The sequence below is a fragment of the Mixophyes fleayi genome, chromosome 10, assembly GCF_038048845.1.
Source record: "Mixophyes fleayi isolate aMixFle1 chromosome 10, aMixFle1.hap1, whole genome shotgun sequence".
Classification (NCBI taxonomy): domain Eukaryota; kingdom Metazoa; phylum Chordata; class Amphibia; order Anura; family Limnodynastidae; genus Mixophyes; species Mixophyes fleayi.
This window is the reverse complement of record NC_134411.1, coordinates 99,841,104-99,860,208: the sequence shown is the minus strand read 5'-3', so window position 1 is coordinate 99,860,208 and position 19,105 is coordinate 99,841,104. Positions and strand designations below refer to the sequence as shown.

The following is a 19,105-nucleotide window of genomic DNA, read 5'->3' as shown; positions in this document are numbered from 1 at the left end:
TCCTCACTAACACATCACTCATCTCCTGATATACTCTGTGCTGCTGGGGACTCTGCTCCTTCCACTATATAACTCTCAGTCTGTGGCTTCCTGCTGCCTCCATTCCCCTCCTCACATCATGTCACTGCCCCTGTCACATGCAGCCCTGTCCTCACTAACACATCACTCATCTCCTGATATACTCTGTGCTGCTGTGGACCCTGCTCCTTCCACTATATAACTCTCAGTCTGTGGCTTCCTGCTGCCTCCATTCCCCTCCTCACATCACGTCACTGCCCCTGTCACATGCAGCCCTGTCCTCACTAACACATCACTAATCTCCTGATATACTCTGTGCTGCTGGGTACCCTGCTCCTTCCACTATATAACTCTCAGTCTGTGGCTTCCTGCTGCCTCCATTCTCATCCTCACATCATCACTGCCGTTGCACGCCTGTCATAGACCACATTACCTCCAGCAACAGTTAGCGGTATTGGTCCTAGTACAACCTGTCTACACATTATATTTCCAGGTATAACCTTGTTGGTTGAGTTTCTCTCCTCTCCGTCTTACACACTAAATCTGATTGGAACCAGAGGTCTGACTGTTCTGGTGCGAGGACCCTACGACCTGAGAAATGCCGTGAAGTCTGCGAATGGAGGCCGCCATCTTGTCCGCCTCCTGAGATCTCACCAGGAGGACGTGGTGCTGAGCGCCATTCGGTCCCTGCAGCACATCTGCCTGGGAGTTGGTACGTGGACTACACGTAATGACAAGTATTGAGTGTTTATCTGCGGGTTACTAAAAGCACCATCTCCCCTCACACTGACTTGTCTCTTCTACCAACACGTAGATTAGGTGGGAGCCAACAAGAAGACTGTTCGAGAGAGCTTACAATCTAATCATCATCAACAATCTAATGAGATAATCTCCTACATTTAAAGATTTGTGACACAGTAACAACGTCCGATGAGAGATTCCCATTAATCCATCTCAGTTTAAACGGCTATTGTGGAGTGTAAATAGCATCGGTCAGACTCACAATGTAACACAGCGACATGTCTGCAAACAAGACCATTGTACACAAACGCTGGGCGGAGGCCAACGGCGTATCAAGCGTAACAGCTGAAAGTGGAAACATTCACATATCAACTTACTCTCAGTATCCTTCCTAGATTAGATTCATATATATATATATTTTAGATATATCCCGTAAGATCGCCTGTGTATGGCCAGAAACGAACTATACGCCACAAAACGCAGCAATGTCCAATTCATCTTTGAGCATAAAATATCCTTACTTATAGTCTAGGATTTCAGAGTCGGAACAGGGCGTTAAAGGGGTGTATGCACTATGCACGTAGTACAGTAAGGGGGTGCCAAGCTGGAGCGTACGGAGCAGCATCCAATTCAAGCTTTGGACATCTCTAAACTATGTGATTTTCAGTCGTATCACATGCTCCAGCTACAGGTCTAGTAGTCTAAGTGCAGATTACTAGTGATGACGGCTGTGTATACAGCTAGAACATGTGTATACAGCTAGAACATGTGTTTACAATCAGGAGCAACTGTAAAAACGCATTTTATGTACATGTCTCTTCATCACACATATGTTGCTTCATCACACCACTGCACCCTCTCCCTCTCCCCTCTCCATCACTTGCAAACTATGGTGTAGAAACTCTACCCCATAGTTTGCAAGTGAAATATAGAGCATGAGGTGCCAATAAAATGGTCATTTTCTCCACCATAGTTTGAAAATCAAATATAGAGCATGTTTATACCATAGAAAAATGACTTTTTGCTCTATATTTGACAATTGCAAGTCAAATATAGAGCATGAGGTGCCAAATAATAATCACATCCCTCCCCATTTTTATTTTTTTAAATCCACCACTTCCTGCATTGGGCTTTGTAAAAAAATAAAATAAAAATGAACAAAAAATAATAAAAAAAATAAAAATAACATTGTATTTACTTACTGTTTTTTTCTCCAGAAGACTGGTCAGCAGATGCAGGGGGGGGCTCTTCAAACTTCTTCTGTCCTCTCCAATGGCTGCCCAAACGCTCCTCGGCTTTCAAAACACAGAGGAGGGGGGGGGGGGTGGAGCAGTGCATGCTGGGAGGGGAAGGGGCTCTGGGAAATAACTTTACTCGCACTGTCAGTCAGTGACAGTGTGAGAACATGGGGGCTGGGCCAGCACATTGCTGGACCTGGACGGAGGGAGGCGCTGTGATCACGTGTGTGTGCGGTGGCGGGCGGCGGGCGGCGAGGACGGGGACGGGGGGGTATCGATTGAACTACAGGACGGCCACTCCGAAACAGCAGGCGCCATTCTGCCGCTGTCCCAAACCGCTATTGCCCTCGGCAACTGCCTAACATTGCCTAATGGAAGCGCCGCTCCTGAGTAGACATTGATAACATCCTGATAAATGTATTTTATGAAAAAAAAACACCTTGTTTTACGTTTTAATGTTCTGCCATTAATGATTATATTATTAACAGGTGACAGTGATTGAATAGTTCTTTTTACTGTGCAATCATTGGTGACGTTTGCGCATATGTATTGGATGTATCAGTGTATTGTCTGTTAGAGCAAAGCGGATCTAGACCCGTATTCATCAACAGACGTATCTTCACATCCGCTCCTTGCTGAATCCGGACGTGCGTATACTCGATGTACGTGCGTTTTTAATTAAAACGCCCATTGCCTTCGTTTTGCGTTTGCTAATGATTCGACCCCCTATGTTACAGTGTTTATAGAGGGGACAATACAGAAATACACTATAGACATGTCCGAGTACAATGAATGTAAAGAACACTTTATTTTAAATATATATAAAATACAAGTTAACCTGTGCATGATACTCATGCATTCTAGTCAAATCAAGCTACTTACGGTGTTAAAAAGGTTCTTGACATGCATTTGGGCCTAGCCCAGGACTCCTCAGGGGAAGAGCGTTACTTCCCGACGCAAGCGCCATTTTTTAACGTGGTTTTGTTCACATGTCACCACCTCATCATTCTTCTCCATCACCTCATCCTTCATCTTCATCGCCACATCCTTCATCAAGCTACTTAAGGTGTTAAAAACTCCCCACTGTCACCCCCGGCAACCACCAACCACTCCCAACTGTCACTTCTCCTTCAAGAAATATATAGGTCAGTGTATAACTCTGCCCAGCAGGTGGCGCTGCAGCTTGTTTTTTTTTTTTCACACACGCCACTAGGCATTTATATAGTAGAATCTTGTTATATGCTGATACTAGTAAATCTGTTTGCTTTATTCAGCCTTGATATTTCTATCACAGTACAATGAAAATACAGCAGATTGAGGGGCTCATGATAACTTGAATACAAATTGCGCTTTTGGTGTATAATACGCAAGCGTACAAACTATTAATTGGGCCCCATCGCTTTGTGCGCTCGCTGAGATGTAACAAAACGTATTATATGCCACCAACGCAATTTGCGTTCAACTTGAAATGAGCCCTTTGAGGGTGTGTCTTGCGGAAAATGATTACCCGTGACAGTGTGTTATAGCGCCTCGTATTTCAGAGTCATTCCCTAATCCTCTGCATCTCTTATGTTTATTAGGTTTTATTCCACATGCCAGAAACCAGAGCGCTGTCGCCAATTCTCGCGGGCTGAAGTTCCTGGTGGCGTTGATGAGACACGCTCAGTCCGAGCACATCCAAGTAGCGGCAGCGCTCGCCATCGCGGCATCCGCTCTGGGTGGGTCCAAACGACGCAAACGTCACTCGTTATAACTTTTACCGGTTGTTTTTTTTCTACCTCTGTGAAATTTAAAAAAAAAGTACTGGGTCATAGGAGACTTCATAAAGTATTAATTCTGAAACCCAGAGACAGAGAGATGAGACCTAGGGGGTAGATTTATCCAACCTTCTAAAAAGTGGAGGCGTTGTCTATAGCAACCAATCAGATTCTAGCTGTCATTTATCTAGTATAAAATGAGAGCTAGAATCTGGTTGCTATGGGCAACATCTCCACATTTCATTTTTAGAAGGTTGGATAAATCTACCCCCTAGGTCTCACCATGCAGCTCCTTTACTACTACAGTATCTTTCTCATTTTGTGCCCTACTTGGCGCTGTGCTGTTCTCATCTACCCGTAAGACGTCATTGTGCAGTAAAAACGACATTCGCTCCTCATTACAAAACACGCAGCTATAAAGTTAGGGTAATATTTACTCTGCCGTGCAGTATTAATGAGCCCTGTCACCATGAATACTGCCTTACGGCAACATATAATGCTGATTAATGATCCCCAGTCCTCGGAGAAAGTGATTTGTGGCAGCTGAAATAGCTTCCAGGGTATTGCACGTACCAGCACACCCCTCTCATTTTGTTGTCTAATTTCAACTGTGGGACATTTAAACATAGTTTACAGTAACTCGGTGGTTACACGCACAGCAAGCAAGGAGGGAAAATAAATATTGACTGTCTATAGAATTAACAAAGAAATACGTCTCCTGTTGGATATCGATGAGCAAACAACAGACACGAAACGTAATAGGCTGTACGTTTACTAACACATGTTTCTATTAATGTAAATATTAGCACCAGATTTCATGTAGGAAAATATAAATATTTGTATTTATTTGTCTTTTATAGGAGTCTTTTTTAGTGCATTGATTAAGTAATTTACGGTCTTCTGTACGTTCGACAGGTCATAGTGGAAACTTGGAGCTACTTGGAAAAAACTCAGAATTCAGTTACGGGCACATCCTCCCCCTGTTGCGTTCGCCCAACGAAGAGGTTCACCTGACCGCTGGGTGCACCCTGGCCACCTTCGCTTTCAACAACGCCAGCCAGCAAACCGAAATTGTCCAGTGCGGAGGAGTGACATGGGATGACTTTGGTCCCTTCCTACAATCACCCAATCAGAATCACAGAGCTCTAGCTGCATTTCAGGTACAGGAACTAAACATCTGAATGTTACTGCTGTATTACGACCCAGAGCTCTGATTGGGTAGGAGTTACCTGTAAGGCGGACTCTTTATTTTATCCTGATCTTTCACTTTTAAATGTTGTAGGGTATATACTCTGGGCTTAAATGACAGCTTAATTCTGATTGGACAGGCACCAGGGGAGTAGATTAGAACCTCATCCTCCAGTGGCTCTCTAGCCGAAGCCTCAGCAAATCATCTTTTCACTTTCCTACCTGTTCCATCAATTTTGTGAATGTTGTGTGGTTGGGCTCCTCTTTCTTACATCACTGCAGAATGGGGAAGGAGAGAACAGGCAGTGAACAGAAGCCTAAAGCAGAGATATGGGGCAGCACGGTGGCTCAGTGGTTAGCACTTCTGCCTTGCAGCACTGGGGTCATGAGTTCATTTCTCCACCATGGCCTTATCTGTGTGGAGTTTGTATGTTCTCCCCGTGTTTGCGTGGGTTTCCTCCAGGTGCTCCGGTTTCCTCCCACACTCCAAAAACATACTGGTAGGTTAATAGGCTGCTATCACAATTGACCTTATACTCTCTCTCTATGTCTTTGTGTGTGTGTTAGTAAATTTAGACTGTAAGCTACAATGGGTCAGGGACTGATGTGAGCGAGTTCTCTGTACAGCGCTACGGAATTAGTGGCGCTATATAAATAAATGGTGATGATGATGATGATTCATTTTACATATAATTAATGGTAGATCAACATATGGATTAATATACACAGACTGTACAAAATATAGACCCCTGGTCTATTAGATTGTGGTGTCTAAAGAACACTGAAATACTTTGAACAGATTGTCAGATTCGCGGTAATCAATGCACATCTGAGTGAAAGTAACTGACCTGCAATGCTTTGCTGTTTGAGATTTTTGGCTCATTAATTAACCTAAATGCTGGGCTTCAGGATTTTAGGTGTCCGGGCCACAGTACTCTCTCCGTTGAAGCAGTGTTAAATGAAGCTTTAAAATGTGTAGTGCTTCATACATGGCAGATATATGGCAGAACTAGGATATATAGGATTAATAACACGTCCATTCTTTATATCTGAAAATGTTTCTTTAGTTGCCATTTAATGCAGGATGGACATTCTGAAAAGACAAAACACAGGTCACATCCTCCTGGGGTTTAGTTCTTTACGACCAGATCAGTCTTCTGTCCATAGTAACAAAAGATGTGTATCCTGCTGACCTATGGAAACAAACACAATGTTACCAGTACAACTGTAATCAGGATCAACGGGTCAGTGAGCAAAGGAACAGGAAGATTAATGGTAAATGTCGCGGTCTGTTTAGGGCTTTATCCAGCGAGCTCATAAGATGCACAAGCCCATGAGAATTGCTCACTTTTTCTTTATTATTTTCATTTATAGGAGCGCACAGCAAACTGCTCCCAGCAAAGGAGGGGGGATATTAGTGCTGTAATTCAAATTCTTATGTATGGAAAAATAAATTGTAACATTTAGAGGGGGAATTAAATTGACCGCAAGTATTTTTTTAACACCGCGTTAATTCATTTTAACACATTTTTTTTATAATGTTCGAACGGGTTAACTTTACCCGCAATTTAATTCCATTTTTAACACAGCGTTTTTTTTCATGAAACGGTCCTCTCACGCTCCAGTGGAAGGTCTCTTGAAAGTATAGGGTGTGCGGGAGGCAGCCACGTTAAAAGCTATTCAATTGTTTTTTAACGTGGCGCGTTAAATAGTCCAATATGCTATTTTATCTCGCACCTCTTTGGGGTGTGCTAAAAATAAAAAAAACAAAGAAAACCATTTGAAATCATGTAATAATGAGAAAAAAAAAAGATATACTATGTTTATCAGTAATGCATAACATGAAAAGTTGATTTTATTTTAAAAAGATAATGAAAAAAAATATATAAAAGTAAAAAAACACAAAAATCACCAATTAATTATATATATGTATGTTTTTTGTACTAATATGTATGTACTAATGTGTTTTGACATGGTATAGATCATTCTATAGTAAAAAATATTGAAATAAAAAATATATGCTAAAAGAAAGTACTGTATGTAGATATTATCAAATAGAAAGGTTGTGTAATGCAATCTAATGTATGCAAATGTATGTAATCCTTTTTTTTATATATATATGACTGTGTTAAACCCTCCCCTTCATTCCCCTAAAAATTTGCAAGCACCAATGATTAACGCGCGGGGGTAGTGTTACCCGTTTTTCAATTGAATTGCACGAGTTTAACGGTCGCTCTAGCAGGTAAAAACCCGCGTGGGATTTTTTTTTTTTTTTTAACGCTCTGAGAAAAAAAAACTTGCAGCCAATTGAATTCCGCCCTTAGGGGTAGATTTAACAACCCTTCTGAAATGGAGCAGTGGAGATGTTGGCCCAGAGCAACCAATCAGATTCTAGCTGTCATTCATCTAGAACATTCTAGGAAATGATACATAGTATCTGTTTGGTTGCTATAAGCCTTTCCTAACACATTTTTCACGATTTACTGTCAGACCTGTGCTCTTCATCTGTCATAACTATCGGCTGAAAAGATTGTGACCCTGTAAACTCCATAGAGATCTATGGACACTGCCGGTCCTGAGTACGTACACACTACAGAATTGGATCAACATCGTTCCATCGTTTTTAGAGATTTTTAGTCAGTTTATAAAATCAAATCAAACGATACGATGAGCTTTGGAACAATATAACAGGAGCGTACACTCTAATGCGATGTCGGAACTAACGGGTGTTTATCATTTATCACGCAATCTATAAATTAAATGGAATTAATTTGGGAGAATCTATAATGGAAAAGGATTTGGGAGTGCTCGTAGACAGTAGACTTAGCAATAGTGCTCAATGTCAAGCAGCAGCTGCAAGGGCAAACAAAGTATTGGCATGCATAAAAAGGGGCATAGATGCAAGGGAAGACAGTGTAATTTTGCCACTGTATAAATCGTTGGTAAGACCTCATCTTGAATATGCAGTACAGTTCTGGGCACCACTCTATAAAAAAGATAATTTGGAACTAGAAAGGGTTCAGAGAAGGGCGACAAAATTGATAAAGGGTATGGAGTCATTAAGTTATGAGGAAAGGTTAGCCAGTTTAGGCATGTTTACTTTAGAAAAGAGGCGTCTAAGGGGAGATATGATTACTATGTTCAAATACATTAGGGGTCAATACAGAGAGCTTTCATGGGAACTTTTTACCCCAAGGACCATACACAGGACACGTGGTCATCCCCTAAGGTTAGAGGAGAGGAAATTTCACAACCAGCAAAGGAAGGGGTTCTTTACAGTAAGGGCAGTCAAGATATGGAATTCATTGCCAGGGAAGGTTGTGATGGCAGATTCAATAGATATGTTTAAGAAAGGGTTAGACAAATTTTTAGCGGAAAGGTGTATCCAGGGATACGACTGTTAATTTAAAATAAAGGATAGTAGTGGATATAGGGTAAAAATTGGATTGCAATATTGAGTCTGGGGGGATTTTCAAAATTGAAACAGATGGGCGGTTGCCTACTCTGGATTAATTTCAAATATAAGTGCAGGATCGCAGGAGATCCAAAATAGGTTGAACTTGATGGACTGGTGTCTTTTTTCAACCTCATCAACTATGTTACTATGTTACTATGTGATTGGAGCAATAATCGGGTGAATAGTCTGTAGTGTGTACTAAAAAAAACCAAGTCAGCACCATTTCCGCGTGAGGTGTTTGGCAGACGTGCAAATGTGTATAATAACGCGTTGCCACACGAAAGGTAGAGGTGTTAGACAGTGTTAGGGAAAATGTAAAAGTCACATGACCATATTTGTACACAATCTAATGTGATCATGTTTCATATGCACAAGAGAAAATAGTGTCATGACCGTGTTATCAATAAATGTGAAAGTTGCATATTCCATATAAAAAGTAGGGAGATACAAACACCCCAACGTCCGTCAATTATAAATGTCCGCGACCGTGCACATAAGACCTTAATCCTATACGTACTTGCATGTTTGAACACCAGGGGGCAGTGTAATGTACTTTTGGGTGTGACATATTTTGGAATGCTGGACAGTATGCATTGTAGACTGGATATCACAGGCTATGGTATCACAGACCAGATCAGTAGACACTGTTACAGGGCAGGTTTGTGGACATATCATACACATATACTACATCATACTTGCCAACTCTCCTTGGGAACGAAGACTGCTGTGGGAAGAGCAGCCATATTTGCCTAGCCTCATTCCCACATTGGGAAGCCAGACTCTTTTCGTCGCCAACTGGAAAGACTGTACTGTGATAATAGGTAATGAGCTATGATGTTATTGTTTTTAAACCACAATCATTGACAAATATATCTTTTTCTCGCAGTTGGTGGTGTTGGCCGATATCGTTACAGATAAAGATCCATCGTACACCTGCGCTATTGGTATTCAAACTCTGGTTGAGCTGCTGGAAACTGCGCAGTCTAACGACACACTGGCGCTGGCCGCGGATTGTGTAGCCAGATTAACCCACGCCAGGGCAGGTAACGCTCCTTGTCATAACATTGTGACGTTCATGTCTATATATATATATATATATTTTACATACTGCTGGACTGGACCCTTGTTTAGAATAAATAGAAGCTACCTCATTGGGATTTTTCCTAGAAGTAAGTGGGTGAAGTTGATATCTCTATATGGATCTCCTGATTGGATGAGTAATAGCTAGGTGTAAATGACGTCATCTGTTGCTCCACCTTGTGAGAGACTCTACAAGATTTTCAGAGTAGGTTCTGAAGAATTTAAGTTCACGACTAGGAGGGGGAGAGAGGGTCCAGGGATGTTGTTGGCTAATAGATCTCCTCTAAAGATGATGTTATGTAGATACTAGAGGCTACAAGGTCATCTTGTACAGTCATCGATGTACCAGGGAAGGGCCAGGGTCTGACTGACGGAGGTGGGGTAGGTCTGATGGTTTAAGTTTCTGGATAACGTCTGGGCCCCTCGGCTTAGAGCCTATTACTCCATGTTTTCCATGGACATGTTGTTGTCTCCTACTCTGTTTTACAACTATTGATCCCCTCCATTATTACAGGCCCAGAAACACCACAACGGGCTGAATCTAGGTGTCAAACGGCCCCTTGTGTTATCTTACTTATTTTTTTCTGTGCAAATAATCAATGATTATTGACAATTACTCGTAGAACACCAGGGGAAACGGCAGGGGGGGGGGGGGTTTACAGAGAGTCAATGGTGGGTGGGAGAAAGTAGCATAGGGGGACAAAGTGGGGAGGTTTGGGGGACAGAAGCATAGGGGGACAAGGTGGGAGGTTTGGGGGACAGAAGCATAGAGATACAAAGTGGGAGGTTTTGGGGACAGAAGCAAAGAGATACAAAGTGGGGAGCTTTGGGGGACAGTAGCATAGGGGGACAAAGTGGTAGGTTTGGGAGACAGTAGCATAGGGGGACAAAACATTTAAAAACGTGCCCCGTGTATTGGAATTTTTAATACATTCATAAAACAAGTACGTTATACCTAATTACTGGGGGTATTTTATGTGTGTGTGGCCCGGGCACATTTGAGCTTTTCTATATGTTTGAGAACTGAGAACCTAATGTTACATTGATTTTGTTTTCAAAATAGGGCTTACTTTTGTTAGCATAGTGAAAATATTTACTAGTCATTATATTGTAGCAACTGCTCAGAGGTTTATTGGTCCAGAATCTGTTCTCCTGTTACTTCCAGAATGACATCCAGTAGTGTCTCTGAGTGTATAACAAGTCCCATTCTTGGTAATTAATGATTATCCTCTTGTAGCCCCCAGTTTCCTGACCCCCCCATCTCTTCCTCTTAGGGCTCTCCGCTGCCTTGGTCTCCATAGATGTGGTGGATTTGTTGTGTCCGCTGCTTTCAAGCCCATGGGAGCAGGTGAAAGGTTCTGCGGCCATCGCTTTATCTTATTTAAGCTTCCATCGCCTGGCAGAGAGGCAGCTGTTACAGAGGTACTGGACCGATGTGTACGGGGGGGAGCGATTCATCTCGCATACATATCGCTACCTGCGCAGGAATCTATTTTCTGGTATAACCAGGCAAAGGCGAGGTTACCATAGAGGCCCCCTAGGCATAGGCAAACCGAGGGGGTTTGCTTGTGCCTGGAAACCCCCCTCCAAGCCTGGGGCACTGTATTATTAAGGTGGCTGGACCCTGCCCCCGCTTCACACGGCTCTGCTTGAAAAGGGAGAGTGCACGCAGCATTGGCCATGTATATTTTGGGGATAGAAAGAGTTGGAGAGCAGCCAATACATGCTTGTCACGCCCACAAATCCTGCGTTTGTCCCTGACTAGCGCAGAATACAAATTGTTTTATGGTAATTTAGTTGTGCTATTTAGGTTTGTACAATCTCTTGTTTTCTTTACTGGGATAAATAGGTTATAAGGTCTGGGGGTTCAATCTGTTTCAATGTATGACATCATCCGGCCTCTTTACAAGAAGGAGAGGCAGACTCAGGGAGGGTGACCTATTCTCTCCGGTAATCTCCGTAGACTCCCCCGAAACTCAAGAGTCTTCCAGATTTTCCTGGGAGAGTAGACAAGTACGGATTACTGACCAGCGGTCTTTTAAAGGAAAATATTTCCCTCCAAAGCTGCAACAATGTTATTTCAGATATGTTATTTTCTGATAAGCCCCTGAATCTTTTTCATGTATATTTGTGAATATTATTTTATATAACCCACTTTATATGTTGAGTTAAGGTGATCCTCTATTTATGTTTTATTCGCCATTGTCTTCAGCTACGATCATTGATAACTTTAGTTTAAAGAATTAATTGTGAGGGTTGGTTTGGTAACAGGTGCAGACAGGATCCCGAGCTCATGAAGGTTCTAATTTACTACAACAAGAAGAAGAGATTGTCGCCGAGTCTTCTCGAGCGATGGAAACATATGAGAGAGCTGACTCTGCCCCCGATCAGGTATCGATCTTCCGGTCTTTCATAGTATATTAAATAAGGACTCAGGTGTAGCAGAATGCCATTGGAATATTAGTACACTTAGGGATAATGTATCAATCGACGGTTACCTAAAACTGCCCATATGCTGTCGTTATTTAAAATGGCAATTATATTAAAGGCTAAACCTTCCAGACATTGCCTTTAATAAAATTGCAGTTTTAAAGGATGACGCTGAAAATCGGCGGCTTTAGATAACCACCAATCGATTCATTTGCTCCTTAGTCTGAACATCAGTTTAATTATAGAAAGAAAATAATTAGAACTCTTTAATTAATGGAAATAATTTTCTAAGGCACAAGAGAAAAATGCTATAGCCTTAAGAGATTGGCATAATCAGTACTAACAAGATCGGCCATTATCAGTTATTTAACAGTGCAATCATATCACGCTGCGTTCTACAGAAAATATTCATCTCAGTCTCTGCCCCATTGGAACTTTCTAAACTCTATTCAATACACCATACATCCCAATTGTATAGTTTTTTGACGGGACAATCTTAATTATAGCTGACCTTGAAAGGGGCGTGGCTTACACTAAAGTGGGCGTCTGCGGTTGGAGCGGGGCGGAGTTTGGGATGATTGGCGTCGTGGCTTATTTCATGTTGAAGGCTCACCCCCTAGGGCTCAACCATTTAAATTACCAGTATGTTTTGGGACTGTGGGAGGAAACACAGGCAGATACGGGAAGGAGATACAAACTGCACGCAGATAGGAGTTGAGCCTGTGGCTCCAGCGCTGTGAGCCAGCAATGCTTACCACTGTGCCATCGCTACAGTTATAAACACTCACACTTTGTTAAGACACTTGTTATTTTATTGCTATGTCATTGTTCATGTCTTAGGCGTACGGCTGTATTAATGACGCCCGCTGGTAGTCAGATAAAGAACAGACCTAAATTAAAGAATTCTGCAGGTAATGTAACGGCCTTCACACTAATAACATCAATATCAAATGTAAAGAATGTATATAATAATAACGATCATGGGCCCACAGTACAAATGCTGAGCTTATTTTTGTGTGAATGCCCAGGTGTATAGTGGGAAGCTCATGGCTTAAGGAATCAATGCAGCGTTATCTATGGGAGGATCTATATAGATCGGAGCTTTCCTTGTTAAATGTGGGTTAAGTGCATTCATTCACAAACATGCAAACCCAAAATCGCGTTTCGTGGGTCAAGCTAAATGAGCTTCAATGGGGTTGAGAGAGGACAGCTATGGACGGTTCCTGAGTTTTTCCTTGTTGCAGAAGTACTTTGAATTTTCCACGTTATTGGAGTGGATGGAGATCATGACTCGGCCATTTCACACATTCCAGAAAAGCTCATTTATAGCCTCAGTTTCATTGACGGAATTCAAAATATTGAAATGTACATTAGTGACACGTGTAGCATAGGCAAACTGAGGAGGGGGGGTTCCTAGTGCCTAGGAACCCCCCTCCAAGCCTGGAGCACTGTATAATTGAGTTGGCTGGACCCTGCCCCCGCTTCACACGGCTCTGCGTGAAAAGGGAGAGCTGTGTGCACCTAACAGTAATGCACGCAGCATTGCCCATGTATATTAAGGGGATAGGAAGAGTTGGAGAGCAGCCAAGCACTGTCTAATATTAAAGCCACGCCCCCATGCATGCTGGTCACGCCCACTGGTGGCGTGGTGTGGAAACCCCCCTCTACAAATCCTGTGTTTGCCCCGTGTAGTAAGGACAGTCCCAATGTCCTCTTAACTTTCATGATCAGTTTAAACAATAACTGAGGCTAGACTAAGCAGTAATGTAGGATATAAAAGAAAATATTGAAGGTAATGAGGGGCGTGGTCTAAAATTTTAAGTAGACGGGACTTTGAATCTGTTTTACAACAATGCATATTTCCGCCTGGACCCGTAGTCCAATGAAAGGTTTGTGCAGAGTATTTTCACGGGGGCAGAATATATATGTCCAGATGGCACATTGGCTGATTGGCGCATAGCTATGTGCGCTGTGGAGTAGAATGTAGCCTTTAGGTCCGACGTCTGTGCCTGTAACTTACACACAGTGATCTTCCACTTCTTTTCCTCCTAGGACGTCGTTTTGTCACCCACCCATCTGAAGATTTATCCTGTTATCATCAGAGCGAAACCATGCAGAGAAATCACTGCTTATCACTTTAACAATGTTATACTCCTCTCTACGCCACTAATACATTACGTTCTCCGCGGATCACCTGCAAACTACACAGTTGGCCGTCCAGTCATTCTATGCTGTAGTACAGATCGCTGATTCCCACTCACATCCTCATACACACTCACTTACATTCAGTTTGTGGCCATAGACTGAATTATAGTTCACTCCTGTTCCTTCAGTATCAGACCAGCATGAAGGCAAAATATATTTTCCTTCCATCTGAAGGTTTGTTGTCCATTTATGACCAATCCCAAGTAGAAGAAAATAATTATAATAATTGTTTCTGTCTGACCAATTTGGCTTAGAACATCCAAATTATCCAATCAGATCTGCCAGTGCGTTAGCAGACTATACTGCAACCCCTTCCCCTAATCCAGCTCTCTCCTCTGCAGGAGAAGAATGAGGAGCTCATTGGTGAAATGAAATCGGTGGGACACTGGACGGAGACCCCTGTTCAAATCACAGAGTCACTCTGTCTTACTTTGTGCCAGTCGCCAAAAATTAGATTGCAAGCTCCGTTGGTCCTGATATCTGTGCCTGAAAACTGCTGCATAAAATTATTATATTTATGAACGGTTACATAGTGACATCTTTGGATGTAATTCTTGGTATCTCATGTTACTCTGTATTTATGGTCAGATGCACATTACCACTTCTGTCGCTCTGTATCTGCACATATTGTCTAATCATCATCATCATCATCATCACCATTTATCTATATAGCACCACTAATTCCGCAGCGCTGTACAGAGAACTCACATCAGTCCCTGCCCCATTGGGGCTTACAGTCTAAGGGCTAGATTTACTAAGCTGCGGGTTTGAAAAAGTGGGGATGTTGCCTATAGCAACCAATCAGATTCTAGCTTTCATTTATTTAGTACTTTCTACAAAATGACAGCTAGAATCTGATTGGTTGCTATAGGCAACATCCCCACTTTTTCAAACCCGCAGCTTAGTAAATCTAGCCCTAAATCCCCTAACATACACACACAGACACACAGAACTAGGGTCAATTTTGATAGCAGCCAATTAACCTACCAGTATGTTTTTAGAGTGTGGAAGGAAACCGGAGCACCCGGAGGAAACCCACGCAAACACGGGAAGAACATACAAACTCCTCACAGATAAGGCCATAGTCTAATAAATATATATATGTAAAATGTACATCTAATAAAATCTGATTCCAATAAAATATAAGGTGACTATCTCACCCGTTATTACAAGTCCAACTAGAAGATAATGAGAAGGTAGTTCTTTCCAACGAATGGAAATGACAAATAGGGCGAAACGCGTATTGTGCCTCCCATACTGAATTAATCATATTTATAGTTTACAATTTATGAATGAGTCTGTTCTTTGTGACCATGTATAAAATGGAAAGTGACAGGACCTTCAAATACAGCCGGATAGGGCTGGGTTTAAAGGTGAAAAGGGGCAAGATCCAGGAATGCTCACAAACATCTGATTGGTTAATTCATGATTGATATAAAGATAACCCCTTAATTTGACTTATGTGAGTATGTTTAGTGGTCATGTTATTTTGGATGGTATAAGTCACCATTATTACTTTGTTGCAACAGAATGTTTGCTAGAATTGTATAATAACCCATTGACCATACAGTCATTATAGTCTACTTTCTGATTTTAAACATTACAGGATAAAAGGAAAAGATGCTGTATAAACCTGGATCTATTCTGTAAAAATATACTTTGTGCACTTATGGGTGGCTCAATTAGGAACAATCAGCAGCATTTTCACCACCATGCGAATTTGACAACTTAAATTTCTCGAGCAATTCATTTAAATATGGTCGTGAGGCTAACACTTTTAGTTCACAAACAAAGACATGGGAATTAAATCTAATGATGTGAAAAATGTTTGTGTTTTCGCAGTTAATTCACTTGTCAAAAGGGAAATTCTAGGGACAGACCTTTGAAACATTTATTTAACAATATATATTACTCTAGTAGTCTTTACTGTGCTATTACACCTTGTGATTATACTGCCACCTTGTGACTGAATGGAGCAATTTCAACACAGGACTAAAACATCCAACAAAGATTGGCAACGTGATACTCTGCAAAAGCCACATGTGGCCCTCTAACCTTCCAAAGGGCCACACATCACCCTTAGTCTAAGTTAAAATGACATTTAATCAAAGAAAGGGACACAAGTCGCTAATAGCATATGGGCAGGTAGTCCATAGTTGAGTAGTAGAGGGGGCGAGACTGGAGGGCGGGAGGGGGCGGGACGAGGCCAATCGCGTCATTTTGGCCCGCCCCCCGCGAAAACGTAGATTGCGTCGGGGGGCGGGGCCAAAATGACGCTATTGGCCTCATCCCGCCCCCTCCCGCCCCCAAAAATGGCGTGATTCACCGAGAATCGCATCAAATGACGCGATTTTCGGTGAAATCCGGGATGCGGGAGAAATTCCATCTCCCCGGGAGACTGACTCGAATTTCGGGAGTCTCCCGGACTTTCCGGGAGAGTTGGCAAGTATGAGGTAGTTTACTGCAACATGGTAGAATCAATAACAAACAAATCTATCAGTTCAATGCAGGGCCTGATTCATGGTTCCGGCCCCCCTAGTCTAATACCCATAGTGCCCCCCCATCCTGCCACCAATGTATAAGAATGATCAGGACAATTGTAGTTTGTTTCGAAATACAGAGCAGTCCCCATAGATGTCTATAGGGACTGCTCTGTAGATCTGTACCACAATTTAATAAGTAATGAAAAGCCATTTATACATACAGCGCAGGCTGGCATACATTACCGTATGTGTAATTTTTCAGCTCTGATCTATGGAGAGAGCATTGCGGTAGAGGGATCTTCGGATCCTTCAGCTCGTCTTACTGCTCCCCTCTACGGTTACTATTGCAAAGGTGACCATAGAAAGGATAGGATACAGGTCATTGCAGGAATGGACGTTTTTTAGTAATCGCTATCTCTGTAGAAGTTTTAAAATAAATACTCTTTCAATCCTTTGCGATAAGGATTGAAAGAGATCTTGTCAAAAATGCGGTATTTAATAAAAAGGCCCCGATGTCCCTTATAAGCCACCAACATTCTCCATAATAAGTGCTGTTATACTGTATACACTATTCCCGTTAGCATTAGATATAATAAGCCTGGCTGTCACATATAACTTCCAGGCTCCCAGTAGCTCTCGATTGGGGACAGCTGGTGCCTAGTTTTGCTATAGGTGGAGAACTTTTTATGGGGAAGCGAACGCTACGGATGTTCCCTCCGTAGAAGATGATCAACTCTGTATTTTCAGAAGTAATTTATATTTGAACCAGGAGGGAACTTGGGCTGGTTAACAACAAAGGGCAGTAGCAGTACTCTGCTAACGGCGTTTGAGGCTCTTTAAAGATAATGCGGGTGGCTCTTAAAAGAGCCTTTGTGTTTGGGGAGATTCTCAGGCTGCAACTTGTCAGTTTAGCTCAGGGCTCCCACGTGGTGTCTGCGCTGTGCGCTGTCGGCTTTCTCAATCTTTTCTTCGATTTGGTATTGACTAATTACTGAGGGCAAATTGTGCATAATATTCTAATCTTAACATGATAATAATAATAATGGCTTTATATTTATAGATCACCAACACTTAACAGACACACAGAAATTAGATGCTAGTATTAATTGAGACCAAAGGGGAAAATAGCCCTGTCAGTACGTTATGTGTATTATCAATTTATCTGAGGAACGACCGGTAGACATAATGGGTTTGTTTAGTAAGAGGATTAAGGGGTGGGTTTGAAAAACCAATCAGATTCTAGTTTTCATTTATTTAGTACATTCTACAAAATGACAGCTAGAATCTGATTGGTTGCTATAGGCAACATCTCCACTTTTCAAACCTGCCAGAAAACTCTCAGCTTGATACATTTACCCCCTGGAGTCCACCCAATCCTCTAAGTTTCAATGACACTCATGAGTTTCCAGATCACGTGGTTCTAGAGTATGACCTGGTCTAAATAATGGATTGCCCCTTTAAGAAGTAGGATGTCTAAGTGGCCCTAAATAGAATAATATCTGTGAGAGTGGCTTATTCTTGTAGTGCACCAGGTGATACTAGGCTGATTAAATGATGAATTCTGTTCATTCTACCTTAGACCCAAAGTGATGGAAAACCTTTGAACAGAATGGTGCCATCATAGAGGTGTAAGGATGAAGGATATTCTGAAAGACGCACTTCAATTTTGGAACCCCAAATCTCAAGAGTAAATGCTGTAGTGGGAGCTTGCAGATTCTGGGGAGGGCTGAATTATTTGGGGAGCCAGGGTAGAAACTCCAGAGCAGTCGATGAGAGAAGATCATGCTTTATCTCAATACAAAACTTGGCGTTTGGGGCTTCAAAATTCATATCTAAGAACTTCTTCCAATGTCCAGGAAAGTGAAGGACAATGCTTCATTTTTTTGTTTATTTACCCTAAACCAGTGATCGAAATGGAAGTTTAGAAGTGGAGGTATAAAAATTGTAACGTGAATGGAATTGCCCAGTGTTACAATGACGGCAGTAGGAGAAGTGGCGGTATGACGTAACCCCGTATACCGCCCCACGTCCACCACTAATATATTATACAGTATATATTGGTGTCACAAATCAATGCAGGAATACAGCTAAGGAGCCATGAATAAGGTGAAAAAACATCCAAGTTTATTGCTGAAGAGTCAGAACAGATGATGTAATAATGAGCTTGCAGAAATTACCAGGTATACAGCAGTTGCAGGTAAACAGGAGGTGTGGAAAGATTCCAGGCAGCAAGTACAGGGAAATGCAGAGGTAAATACCGGGTTCACAGATGAAACAGGTCAGCAGAATGTAAGTAGAGATCTCAAGCAGCATAAACCCAGGAGCACTGCAGGAGTAAGTGACCACTGAGAGTAACATCAATAACCAGCAGTGAATGCTGGGGGAGACAGGTATTCATAGGGGAAATGAGAACACACCTAGGTGCATGGGATAATTAGTGAACAAGTTAACCCCTAATGCAACAAGAAAGGCACAATAGCAGCACCTCTGGTAATCAGAGGTACTGCT

The 19,105-nt window shown here is 42.0% G+C and overlaps 2 protein-coding genes across 2 annotated transcripts in view; one reads left to right on the top strand and one right to left on the bottom strand.

Moving 5' to 3' along the window:
- CDH16 (cadherin 16) overlaps positions 1–2,058 on the bottom strand; it is a 123,390-nt gene extending 121,332 nt beyond the window's left edge. The window contains 1 exon segment of the mRNA XM_075189285.1: positions 1,962–2,058. The gene's annotated coding sequence lies outside the window, so the exon portion shown is untranslated.
- Positions 2,059–2,772: 714 nt separating this feature from the next.
- Positions 2,773–13,300, top strand: LOC142103396 (ankyrin and armadillo repeat-containing protein-like). The gene is made up of 8 exons (XM_075187460.1): positions 2,773–2,791; positions 3,578–3,715; positions 4,670–4,914; positions 9,286–9,442; positions 10,754–10,901; positions 11,751–11,870; positions 12,750–12,861; positions 13,154–13,300. The coding sequence occupies exons 1-8, from the start codon at positions 2,773–2,775 to the stop codon at positions 13,298–13,300; spliced, it is 1,086 nt and encodes a 361-aa protein (XP_075043561.1).
- Positions 13,301–19,105: the final 5,805 nt, after the last annotated feature.